This window comes from Fibroporia radiculosa, assembly GCF_000313525.1.
Source record: "Fibroporia radiculosa TFFH 294 genomic supercontigs, scaffold1148, whole genome shotgun sequence".
NCBI lineage: Eukaryota > Fungi > Basidiomycota > Agaricomycetes > Polyporales > Fibroporiaceae > Fibroporia > Fibroporia radiculosa.
This window is the reverse complement of record NW_012133269.1, coordinates 1-12,659: the sequence shown is the minus strand read 5'-3', so window position 1 is coordinate 12,659 and position 12,659 is coordinate 1. Positions and strand designations below refer to the sequence as shown.

The window sequence follows — 12,659 nt, the reverse complement described above, 5'->3', positions numbered from 1 at the left end:
TGTAATGAAATGAACGACAAAGATCCGTACATGATAAAAGACATATGTATATATACTTTTCGAGTCAGTAAGCCCAACAGCAGCACTACTTACTAGATGCTGGCCTGTCATTCGAGACCTTTACTACTCTGCTGTATGTTTGTGGGGAAGTGCACTGATTTTGAGACTTCTATCAGCTGAATACGGACATCATGTCAAGAAGCCCGAGCTTCAATTATATCTACACTTACATGTGCTTGAAGAGTTGGTGCGTTTGAATTCTCGTTACGTGACGTTGACATGCTACGCATTGATTAATTGTCACCGTGAGTTGATTGATTCGATTTTTCGCTCCAAACGGTTTGGTTGCATAACGAATATATGTTCATCGTGTTTTAAGGTTTCAAGTATGGTTCGAGGTATGGATTAGCAGATTCATTCAGATCATAAGTGTGCAGAGGATAACTGTGCATCGATTAAAGCAGTCACTATTCGATTATTACTGAAATGCGAGATACTGCGCCTGTCACAACACCTACCATCCTGGGCGGTGGGGCGAGTTACTGCACGATACGACGAAAATTCAGAAGCAAAAGCAATCCTAGAAATGAGACACTCAGAAGTTGCCAACTGCATGACTGGGACGAAATGTGTTATTGGACTTGATATGCTTCAAAGCAGCAGGGAACGATGCCCGAACCAGGAAATCTCCCAGAGGTATGAATGAAGATGTTTCTTGTGAGACCAATGAGGGCATCTCAGGACCCCTAGGGGTAGTTGTTATTCCAATATCAGAGAGACCATGATACAAATTAAGACAAGTCGGATAGGCCCTGTTCATTGTAGTCCAGATTAGTCGCTATACATTCAATGCACGTTCTGGAGCGACTAAGTCCCTCAGGCGGAAATCACATTGTGAAGAGCTCTACCCCGTCACGCGAGTATCAAGCTCGTCGACGTCCCATAGAAAGCTGTCCTCAGTGTCTATGTCGACGATTCGGTCCGCAGCAGATCCAGTGAACGAGCGCACGAGAGCCTCTCGGAGATCGAGCATTAGGCGCGACATAAAGATGGAAGACAATCTGAAAGGCCGAGTGGGCAATTTATTAGCAGTGTGCGATAAAGAAGGCGATGCACCAACGCAGCAAGGTCGGCAAATTTGATCGTGATCTGCGTATACTACAGTCAAACAATGAGTGATTACTATGTAGCGTGCAATACGAAAATTCTACCGTTCCAAATGCCATCGTCACTGAGTTGAATGCAAGCACGGCCCTAGTTGCACAAGTCAGATCGTGGTTGCAAAGCTTTGTCATTTTTACTGACAAAAAATACGCCGTTCCTGTAGCTGAATCATCAGAAGGATAGTATATGATCACCAACGTCAAAGCTTACCGTCTCGGAGAAGGAGTTCCGATAAGTTTGTCTTCAATTTGACTGTCGAGGTAAGCTTGTACACCCGGTACGTTCGAACCCAGGTCAAAACAATGACCAGAAAATCTGCGATGATACTGGTAAGACGAGACACCATAATTCCTATGTCAACGTCTACGAGTAGTGAGCTCAGCTATGTTACCAAATAACCTTACCATAGACAACACACTCACTAGCACAGCTGAGAAATGTATGAGTAAATGCATTAAAATGTCGATATAATACTTGTTTACATACTCACATACTAAGTATCGGCACTATATTGTTGCATGGAGCGATATATGTCTGCAAATTACCATCTTGAAATCCCCTTGAAATTCTTTCACAGAAAGCGATGACTGCTCACCATATACACGATGGGTAGGACAAAAGTGAGTGCCAAAAGTGATAACAAAATTGGAATATTGCGATTCCACAAGGCAGAGATTCTCATTGTTGAGATCACTGAAAGTTTGGATCAATGTAAGCACCATGGCGATTAAAGGAAATTGGCCTACATGCAACGGTGGATAGTCCTATGAAAGTGGTCGTTGCTTCTATCCATACAATGATTAAGCAGCTAGCCACTGGTCAGAGTGGCTGAACTTGAGGACACTCGCGAAAGCGTTCACCTCTTCATCAACTATTTTTAGAAGCCGAACGTATGGCAATCAAGCCGCTCACTTTATTTGGACACGTTTCCTGCCAGTTAAGTACCATCAAGGCGATCAAGGCCGCTCGATTGACCAAGGTGACATAGCGGGTGACGAAGAACACCAGTGCCGCCCATGTTGTTTTGCTACACCAGAATTGCTCTACCTCGGCCTTAAAAGAAATGACGAACTCATAGAGGACAATAGCTACAGGAGACAATAGAGTCAGACACTGATCATTTTGCATATAGCTGACACAAATCAGCTCACTGGTTGTAGCAGCAGATGCAATACTGACAAGGGCCGAGTATCGAACAAACAAGTTAGCGATCATATTTCAGTATTGTTTTGAAGAACGACCTACGTGTCCCGGTTCATCGCATGGAATAGTCACAGACTACACATATGGTGAAGAAGTAGCCGAAGGCGATAGGGTGTCCAGCACGTACGGGCAATTATACGCGCTCAATAGCTCAACAGCTCATGCGCTCATGTCATGGGATGCGATGATGGTGTTCGTCGCACTAAGAACCCAGCGACAGATGACGTTCCGATGGAAGATTTCCAACGCCCGCAACGACTGATCATCATGATACTTCAATCCCACACCTGCCGCAAGAGCATGTTGAGATTGCTCCGGAAACGCATGAACAAAGTGGTCTTGAGCGGTCACAGCACGATGGCATACCAAGACCGACAACGACATACCCACGCACCCAGGATTCGGCTCTCATCACAAACGTGTCAAAAACCCCCGCTGATTATAATTCAATCAAGACGATACTACTACATCACGAAGTCAGTATGGTCGGCATCTTCCATTACGGAATGCATCTATCACGGAACACCAGCCATTTTCTTGAGTACTGAGAACTCGTTCTTACCCGTCGCCTTGCACAACGCGTGGAAGCTGGACGAAGGGTCTGCAAGCAATGCACCAGGTTTATCGAACTCTGCAATCCGGCCTTGGTCAAGCAGCATAACCTGATGCAGAGACTGCGTCAGAACTATCATCAGGTTGCTAAGGGTTTAAAAACAAACCCTGTCGTAGTCAATGACCGTGCGTAATCGATGTGCAATCGTGAGGATAGTACTCTCGGCGAACTCGCTGAGAATCAAATCAGAATCAATCGTAGGTCAAGGAAGGACAGAGTCACGCACTGTCTAATTGTTTTGCCAATCAGCTCATCCGTTGCGTAGTCAACGCTATTTCAACACCAATTAACACCGCTCAGTCACAGTCAAACTATTCATACCTAGCAGTTGCCTATAATAGTGGCATACAACCATCAATATCACTTCTCGCTGCGACCAATTGAAAAGACATACCTCATCCATTAGTAATACCTTGGACCGCTTCAGGATTGCACGGGCCATGCAAAGTAACTGCTTCTCTCTGTTCATCCATGTTAAACACGACACAGATGATTGGACACTAAAGCAGTGCGTACCCGCTGGAGAAATTCTCTCCACCCTCAGACACAGCCGAGTCAAGGTTGCGGAAAACATTTGCGTTGACTGTCTCAGCATCTTCTGCTGGCGTATCACTACTGGGAATCAGATGTACGCGCCGTAATGCTTCATACTAGATGTGGTTTGAGCAATAACAAGCAAAAGTAATCGCCTTGGAAACTTACAATCTCTGCATCTTCGTACTCATTGAAGACGTCAAGGGTGGAGCGCAGCGTTCCGCTCAGGATCGTAGGATCCTCTGAAGATATTGCTGAGCACTCCCTTCGACAACAAAGCGTGGCCACTCACGAGGGATGATTGTAAGTTTGCTGCGCAGGTCACTTAGACCCATTTTTGAGATATCCAAGTCGTCAATAACTATGCGACCCTCATTGGGCTCAACGAAGCGGAAGAATGACAACGCCAAGGTACTCTTGCCCGAACCGGTTCTACCGAGGACACCGACTTTCTCACCCGGCTTGATTTCGAAATTCAGGTTGTGAAGCACATTGGGGAGATCAGGCTACGAACGATCAATTAACGAGGTCGATGTGCATCCGGAAGAGTAGCTTACAGCGTATCGGATCACCAAATTTTCGCACTTGATAGATCCCTTCTCGGGCCACGAAGCAGGAGGACGGGGCTCGATGAATTCCGGTGGCTCGCGAGGCAACTCCGAGAACTCCTTGATACGTTCCACGGCAACCTGATGGGCGCAATGATCAATGAGAAACTATTGGCACAACATCAACCTATACTTACCAAGGACTGCTCGAGACCCACAAATCGGCGGACCTTCATTTCATGATGAATAAACACGTGTCAGATCACCTCCAGCTGATAGACATACCAAGAACAGCAGCTGCGACATCCGAAACTCAGATCATGCAGAACTAATATTACAGCAATTGTACTCACGTCGTTCAAGACGGTCGATGCGAACGCAAGTGCGAAACCGGCCAGGGAAGCACTAATGCCAGGCGTCAAGATAGCGACGAAGGCGGTGACACCCACAACGGCGCTGGACAAAAGATTGAAGCGGGCAGACAACCAGCGGTTCACTATAGAACAATCAATCGAAACTTCTGAGAGGTACACAGGGACCACATACCTCCCCACATCCAGTAGTACGGATTCGAGTTCTAGACCATGTTCAGTCTATGCATGGAACACATCTGAGCCGTAACTCACGGTATCCACGCAGCGGAGCATATCTCTCATGAACTTGGTGGATGCACCGAATGCACGTAATACAGTAACGCCCGCAATCGTTTCACCGTAGATGGAGTAGAGAGGCGAGCGTGTCACAGAGTCTATCAAATATGAATCAGTGACTATCGGTATGATTATGTCTCTAATTCAGCCATACCTAAACGACGCATATCACGAGATGTTTGGCCATACACCTATACGCACAATAAGGCGAGATAAAATGGAATAGAAAAGCGAAGACATACCCTCCCAACTGGAAATAGTGAATCAGTATAATGATACATCATTTGAACGATCCAGTTAAGCCCCACTCACCGCTGTAATAAAGTGCGCCAAAGATGATAGATGCCAGCAGGAAAGGGAAGCCCCCGACATAGGTGATGGTGACGAACGTCGTCGCGGCTGACAAACCGTACGCCATACTACGACCAAAGTTGTCGGGCAGATTGCTGTCGATTCCTACATTGAGGTAAGCATACATCGATTCGTAAAATGATAGGTATAAATCCCTTACCTTCAAAGTCCTTACCGAAACGGTTGAGCAAGCGACCTCGAGAAACGGTATCGTGGAATCTGATATTCGCGAACAGGACACCCTCAAGCAACCCTAACTAGACATGAGCAAGGTACAGCGGAAAGAGCTTTAAGAACTCGCACTCTTGTACAGTACTGTAGAAGCATGGATACCACCCTGATCTAATTATTGGCAATTGAATCACGCAGTCACCACTTGGACATGAACCATCACTCACAAAGGACAATCCATCGCACAGTAGAGAGTACCACGCCTTAAAGCCAAAGTGAGTTAGCAAGAAAAACCCTTGGCACAATACTCGTACCAGCCGCTGTGATCTGCGCAACAGACTCTCAGTATTTGAGAACACAACAGCTAGCATTGCTGCACTTACAGCCGCATAGATAGTAATGTAAAAGACAGGGCCCTTGGGAGCGTCACTCTCCAGAGCTGACCCTGTCCAGACACTAGGGGAATCATTCAGCACATCAACGGACTCGGACAACATTCCTCCACGTACCGAAGCCATCCATTCTCCGCTACAGGACTCAATGCGGCGAGGAAGAGGGAAAACACGAATAATATCCAATAAATATAGCCACCGCAAGCGCTGATGTAGGTCATCCAGATGTCCTTGCTGATCCGCCCAACAGCTCGCTTTTCCTCTTCAATGAGCTTTCGCGGGGTCTTCTTCTCCTCGGGCTTCGTGTCCGCACCAGGAGCGACGGTGGAACTGCTATCTGCGCTGCTTTCTGCCGCATCATCCTTTTCGGTCTTCTCGGAGAGATCCTCGATGTCAGCCACGGTCTTGTCCTCCTGGTCGTCCGCCGGGTCCGCCGCGCCAGATTGGACGAGCGTGCTCAAGACGCCAGACGAACGGAACTTGTCGCGGTCACCCTGGTATAGGACTCGACCGTTGTCGAGAGCGACGATGTAGCTGGCGCCGGGGACACAGAGTTGGACGTGGTGGGACACCAAAATGACCGTTCGTCCGCGCATAAGATCGCCCTTCAAGCACTCGTTGTAAAGATGACGGGCAGTGTGGGCGTCCACTATAGGTATATAAGTTTACTGTGCATGTCAACATAGAGGACGAATTGCTCACCAGCCGAGAGAACATCGTCGAGTAAGAGCACAGAAGCACGAGAGTACACGGCACGAGCCAGCGAAACTAGACAGTTATGAGTAGACCCATACAGAAATGACTATTTTTTGGCTCACCTCTAGCTTTTTGACCTCCGGATAGGTTGACCTAGAAGAATAGTTCAGAAATGCGAAAAGGAAACCAGTGCAACAAAGACTCACTCCGCGTTCTCCAATCTCAGACATATCGCCGTCTTCGAGGATTTTCAAGTCGCTGAGCAGTGCGCACACCTAATGAGAATAAGCTAAAGACGACCTCCCACAAATCGCGCGGACCATTCACCTCTAGAGTCTTCTGGTATCGTTCCTCAACGTACGGCAGATCGAACAAAATATTATCTACAGAACGTGAGGATCATAATGAGACTAGCAGGGCATTGAGCAGACAACGCACCTCTAATCGAAGCATTCCGAAGCCATGCCGTCTTCCACGCTCGTCAGCCCAGGACATGTGGACTCCATATGACGACCACTCACCTGCGGGACATACGCACAAACGCCCTGCACAATCCACTCGTCCTCAGGCGGAATGACCCCAGTGAAGGAGGCGAGCGCGTCAGGCGGCGAACGGGGGCACGTCAACTGGCCAGCTAGCACGTCGGCTTCACCAAGGAGCGCTATCATCAAAAATCACATCAGCCCGCCAAGAAATTCACCTCAAGGATGCAGCGCATACCCAGAAGCAGCAGAGACTTTCCACATCCGAGTTTACCACAAATCAGGGACAGCTCGCCCAGAGGGAAATCGAGGCTGAGGTCTATCAAGACGAACTTGTTTTTGGGCGTCGACGCAGCAGAAGGCGTGGCGCTCGCTCCTCGCGTGCGGTCTTGCGGCCAGGTGATGGTAGCGTTCTGCAGCGCGATGGGCTGAGCCTCGCCGTCGAGTGGCCTGACCTTCTCTACTTCAGCGCCGTGCAGATACTTCTCAATACGTCTCATGGACACGAGAGACTACCAAACCATCAGAGGAGAGACTGCGGAGAGAGCGATGGACATACTTGGAGCATGTTGATGAATGTCTCGGGAAGCGCGTTCAAGGCGAATTTCATCTCATTGAAAACTGTTGGGCAACAAATACTCAGACTAGAACTTTAGCAGCAGGAATATGGGATACTGACCCGAGATGGCTGTGAATGCGATCGACGGGGTAAGGACCTGTTGACGGACAACGGTGAAGTGCCAGAAGGAAACAAGTGTAACGAGAATCGGGGATGCATTCCTGAAAAGTAACAGTGTAAGAAAAACTACATGTCACGGAAGACGATGGAACTTTACCAAATCGTGTTGAAGACGATCTCAATATTGTAGTTGAGTCGCTGGAACTTAAGCTCTCGGGCACGGATTTTCATCACTCGCTCTTCAAAACTGCGCTCCCATGCCATGAACTACCCCACATGTAGCAATTAGCATCGCATGCCTCAAAACTCGCGAAATCGGCCATACCTTGAGCATGCGAATACCACCGAGGATCTGAGGGGAACATGTGTCAATCAAAAACGAAGAGATACGCCAAGGGGAGAACGACGAACTTCATTCATGAGACCCACACGTTCGTCTCGGGCTTTCATCAAGTTGTCCTGGGCGCCCACAACCACCTTGCCGGCATAATGATTCAGCGGCAGGAACAGACAAGTCACGGCCAAACCGAAGAAACATGAGGCACCTTCAAGATTTATGTCAGAAAACGAATGAGCGCAACGGAAGACATTACAGCATACCAAGCAGATGATACAAGAAAAGAGTACCGATGACCAACTCGATCGGAGAGTCTGCAATCGAGTCACTTGAGAATGGGCTCTGCACAAGCTGGCAGGTGCGTACCTATTAATGTGAACAAATGCCAGGCAAACTCGCTGACGCGGTCAACATCCGTCGTCATAAGTGTCATGATCTGCGCCTTGCTCGAAAAGTCGTCGTTCTCTTCGTCGTCGTCCTTCGCCTTTCCGTCCTCCTCAGCAGCACCACTGGCCGGTGCGTCGCCTTCGGCGCCAGCAGTGCCTGGAGTAGGCCCAGAAGAGGAAGCGACATCCTTGCGCACCAGAGTCTTGGCGAAAAGAATCGAGTTCAGCTGCACACGGAAGCGGACCTGCAGAGTCGTCGTCGAGAGGGACCAGAGCTGGCCGGTGACTAGCAGAGATATACATCAGCGCAAAGACCCGCGCGCAGAACAAAAATACCTACTCAGCTGCGTGATCGCGTTGCTGAAGAAGAGACCCGCGCAGTACACCCAGCCCCAGCCCCTGTCCGTCCGATCAGGATCGACCTCGAGGTACTGCACGACGTGCTGCAGGAAATAAGCCGGCGTGTAGAACAGCACCGCGGCGATGGCCGCGAGGGAGATGACCGAGGTCAGAAGCCACGCGTTCACCCTCAAAAGACGGTAGCCGAGTTCCCAGCCAGAGCCAGGACGCGGCCTCCACGAACCCACACGAAGCTTCCAGCGGCGCATCGCGCCGCGCATGTTCGAGAATATTGTCGTGGCGCGCATATCGCCAGGCACGATGGGCAGGTCGGCGATCTCGAGGCTCTCGGCGATGTTGCCGAGCATGACAACTTTGGTGGTGTACGAGAAAAGCAGCGTATCGAGGACAGACGCGCCGGTGACACCGCAGACGTTGCTGGAGTCGGCGTTGCTGAGCTTCATCACGGTTTTGTCCGAGTAGATCTGCTCTGGGGGATAGTACAAAGGTGGGCCGCAGGGGGTCGTCGCTGAGATCGCGCACGCGACGAAGTACAGACCGAGCGTTGCATACCACAGACCTAGCGGGATGGGCGAAGTCTGGTAGAAAGTCAGCTCTGCGAAGGACTTTGCCGGCAAGATGGCTGTGGTGAAGAGGAGACTTGTCGCCATGAACGTCAACGTAAAAATATGTACTATGGACTCGGCGTGAGCATGATCCTTTTGGTGGATCGAGCGGACGGCGAGAACGAGGGAATAGAGCGCGAAGACGACATGGATGACGTAGATGGGTAACTGGACGTAGTCTCGTTCTATTCCGGACCATCCAAGGCAGACGCACTGGATGGTGAGAACGGTGGCAAACAAGAGCGACAAGACGAGCTTGCGTATCCGCATCTGTATACAATGAGATGACCGTCCTTGCGACGATTACACGAGTCTATACGCACTGTAGACCAGAACGCATCTCCGTTAACGGGGGTGCCATCGACGATATCCTGGGGTGTTGTGACGTCGAACGGGTCATGCTGCAGCTCTTCGGATTCGTCGAGCTTGATGCTTCCTTCACTAGGGCGAGAAAGCAGGTAGACCACGAGACTGCATGCAGCACCGATGGCCAAGGTAATGGCAACTGGGAGCTGGTACTGTGGCATAGCAGGCAGGGTGGGGGTAGCACTGTCGACTCGCAAGGCCCTCTTGAATATTTGCGCGCTGGGACCTCAAGCGGAACCGAGGACACGCGTCGCGAAGAGTCACCTCGAATCAAAAACTCCACAAGGTGACCGATTAGCTCGCTATCTATAGGGCAGTCTTGTCTATCCTGACGTGCAGTAGGCGCGTCTGCAGCGTTAGTCTCGTCGAGGCTGGCAAAGCAAAGGGGAGCCTACCCGCCTATCGCGCTGCACTGGGCAGGACGATGTGTCTATGGAAAGCGAACGGAAAGAAAGAAAGAGGCGAGTCAGTGCGACCGCCGACCGGGCATCCGACTCAGGCACTCCGTGATGTGACGGTGTGACTTGCGAGCTGGCGCCCCGCCACACCCGCCCCCGACAGTCGGGAATGAATGCAAATGATTAATGGAACTTGACCGAACTTGGCTGCAACCGAAGAGAACACTGATCACCAGCTGTAATAAATAAGATCGACTGCGGGTGGCTGCATTGTCGTAGTCTAGCCAAGACGGTCGAGATCCAATTGTACAAAGGAGCCTGGGGAAAAAGTGGGGAGGGGACGCTGCTGAATTCGTGGAATCGTTATTACCCGGCTGAGACCCAGCACCTTACACCGCCGAGTTGCCGTGCGGTGACCGAATGTGTAAGTAAAAAATAAGTCGCGACGACGGACAAATGCATTCTCCCCCTCTCAATTTCTTTGAAGTAGTATCCCTCTCACTCACTCCTCTGCCTTCTCATTTAATCTCTATCGCTGACTCGCTCCGCCTCCTCGCACGCGTAAAACCTTGGCTGCAAGTTTCGGCGATTCGACAGTGACTCACTGGTCGTCGCGATTCCAACAATACCTTCATACCGGCCGGCGGCCGGAGGCCCTCCGGAGCCCGAACTCCGTGATAACGCGTCGCGTCACGCGTGACAAGCCGCGTCTTGAAGGACGCGTTCGTTCTTGTTCGCCACCACCACACCACTACTCACCACCAAGCCCACTGCTGCCATGTCCATAGCCGACGGAGAGCCAGTCACCCCAGAGCTCATGCTCGTCTTCTACCAACGCCTCTACCCCTACAAGTCCGTCTACGGCTGGCTCAACCACGACCACAAGCCCACGCGCCTCTTCACCCAGCGCGAGTTCGCGTTCACCCTCCCGGGCGACGTCTACCTCCGCTACCAGTCCTTCGAGGACGCCGACGAGCTCAAGCGCCAGATCGTCAAGCTCAACCCGAGCCGCTTCGAGATCGGGCCCGTGTACAGCGCCCGGGTGCGTGCCCCGCCCGCCTGCCTGCGTGCCCGCCCCTGCCGCCGCCTGACGCCCCGCAGCCCAGAGACAGGAAGACCGTCCGGCCGGGCAAGTTTGTGCCCCTCCTGCGCGAGCTCGTGTTCGACATCGACATGACCGACTACGACCCCATCCGCACCTGCTGCGCCGGCGCGGACATCTGCCGCCGCTGCTGGGCGTTCATCGCCGCCGCCGTGCGCGTGCTCGACGCCGCCCTCCGCGACCAGTTTGGCTACCAGCGCCTCCTGTGGGTCTACTCCGGCCGGCGCGGCATCCACCTGTGGATCTCGGACACGGAGGCGATGGAGCTGACCGACGAGCAGCGCAAGGCGCTCGTCGGCTGGCTCACAGTCATACAGGGCGGGAAGGATATGCGCAAGAAGGTGAATGTCAGGCAGGGCACGCGCGCCCTCCCCCCGTCGATCCGGTCGGTTCTGTGTCCTCGCTGCGTGGCCCGCCCTTGCTGACCTCGAGACGCAGGTCTGCACGAGACGCGCTGGTGTCGGTATTCAGCGACACCGTTCTCGCAGACCAGGACTGTTTTGGTTCGAAGGAGGGCTGGGAAGAGCTGCTGCACCTCCTTCCTGACCAGTCTATGGTGGCGCGTCTGCAGAAAGAATGGATCGCTGACTCTAGTCGGTCTTCGGATGATAAATGGGACGACTTGAAGAGAGAAGCCAAGCGGATTAAAAAGGAAAAGGGAGACCATAGCGCTGCCTTTGTACGTTGCCTCTCATGCACGAGTTTCCTGACCTGACTCATCTTCACGGCAGCTGAACTTTCAAAACCTCATGGAGGACATCGTCCTCCAGTACACGTATCCCCGCCTCGATGCGGAAGTGTCCAAGCACCGGAATCACTTGCTCAAGGCGCCGTTCTGCGTCCACCCGAAGACGGGACGAGTGTGCGTTCCCGTGGATCCGGCGGACGTGGACACATTCGACCCCGAACGGGTGCCCACGGTGGCACAGCTGCTCCAGGAGCTTGACAAAATCCCTGCTGCCGCAGACAGCGGCGCCACTGAGCACCACTCGGGTTAGCCCATTGGCTCAACGTTCTCCGTAAATATCGGCTGACGCGACAAACAGATTGGGAGAGGACGTCGCTGAAGCCGTACATCGAGATGCTGGACAGACATGTTGCTGGGCTCATGGAGGAGGTTAGGCTTGCCTCCCGAAGCAGGATGGCGAAAGGCGAGTGACGACTTGTTCTCTTAGTCCGACCACCGCGGCTTACGGGCGTTGCTGGATATTCAAACAGATACGGCGTGGTGAGGGCGGGATGCCGCAACCCGTTTGCAATACCTAGTGTACGTTAGGGCGTGTATCAGCCGCGTGTAATATTAGCTTTCCCTGCACAGCTTGCGCTGGCCCACCGGGGTGAATGTGAAGCTGGTGCATTGACGACATGTTCACGGGCGGGGACAGCTCGAGCGCTCGGGATCTGAGACAGATCTAAAGATCGTCTGGGTTGAACCTGGACCTGCGCTCGCCGACCCCGCAGTCGGTCGATTGAGTCTGATTCGTGGAATCCAAAAATATTCGCTCATCGACGTGGCGACTGCTCTCACCTTTGGTGTTCGCTGGCGTCAAGCTTCAACGGGCGCGCTTGAATCGGACAAAACGGGGCCCGAGGTGGCGTGTAGGGCGGGGGGGGGGGGGGAG

The 12,659-nt window shown here is 52.0% G+C and overlaps 3 protein-coding genes across 3 annotated transcripts; 1 reads left to right on the top strand and 2 right to left on the bottom strand.

The window, feature by feature from the left end:
* Nucleotides 1–904: 904 nt before the first annotated feature.
* FIBRA_02258 (uncharacterized protein) lies at nt 905–1,510 on the bottom strand (the record flags this gene model as incomplete). Its single annotated transcript, XM_012324123.1, has 5 exons — nt 905–1,061; nt 1,121–1,158; nt 1,212–1,254; nt 1,306–1,321; nt 1,375–1,510. The coding sequence occupies 5 exons, from the start codon at nt 1,508–1,510 to the stop codon at nt 905–907; spliced, it is 390 nt and encodes a 129-aa protein (XP_012179513.1).
* Nucleotides 1,511–2,882: 1,372 nt separating this feature from the next.
* Nucleotides 2,883–9,698, bottom strand: FIBRA_02257 (uncharacterized protein; the record flags this gene model as incomplete). Its single annotated transcript, XM_012324122.1, has 39 exons — nt 2,883–3,029; nt 3,087–3,153; nt 3,207–3,251; nt 3,302–3,312; nt 3,375–3,441; nt 3,497–3,630; nt 3,683–3,756; nt 3,807–4,020; nt 4,072–4,203; nt 4,260–4,292; nt 4,348–4,359; nt 4,416–4,558; nt 4,609–4,639; nt 4,689–4,810; nt 4,867–4,903; nt 4,955–4,962; nt 5,025–5,168; nt 5,224–5,316; nt 5,367–5,405; nt 5,462–5,497; nt 5,549–5,561; nt 5,618–5,690; nt 5,744–6,275; nt 6,329–6,394; nt 6,445–6,475; nt 6,529–6,597; nt 6,650–6,705; nt 6,761–6,791; nt 6,844–6,983; nt 7,043–7,316; nt 7,364–7,425; nt 7,484–7,584; nt 7,641–7,750; nt 7,809–7,835; nt 7,895–8,028; nt 8,084–8,134; nt 8,187–8,492; nt 8,547–9,441; nt 9,495–9,698. 39 exons carry the CDS (start codon nt 9,696–9,698, stop codon nt 2,883–2,885), a joined length of 4,764 nt encoding a protein of 1,587 aa, XP_012179512.1.
* Nucleotides 9,699–10,713: 1,015 nt separating this feature from the next.
* On the top strand, nt 10,714–12,196 carry FIBRA_02256 (uncharacterized protein; the record flags this gene model as incomplete). The annotated part of the gene is made up of 5 exons (XM_012324121.1): nt 10,714–10,977; nt 11,037–11,422; nt 11,476–11,716; nt 11,769–12,030; nt 12,084–12,196. The coding sequence occupies 5 exons, from the start codon at nt 10,714–10,716 to the stop codon at nt 12,194–12,196; spliced, it is 1,266 nt and encodes a 421-aa protein (XP_012179511.1).
* Between the last annotated feature and the right edge of the window lie 463 nt (nt 12,197–12,659).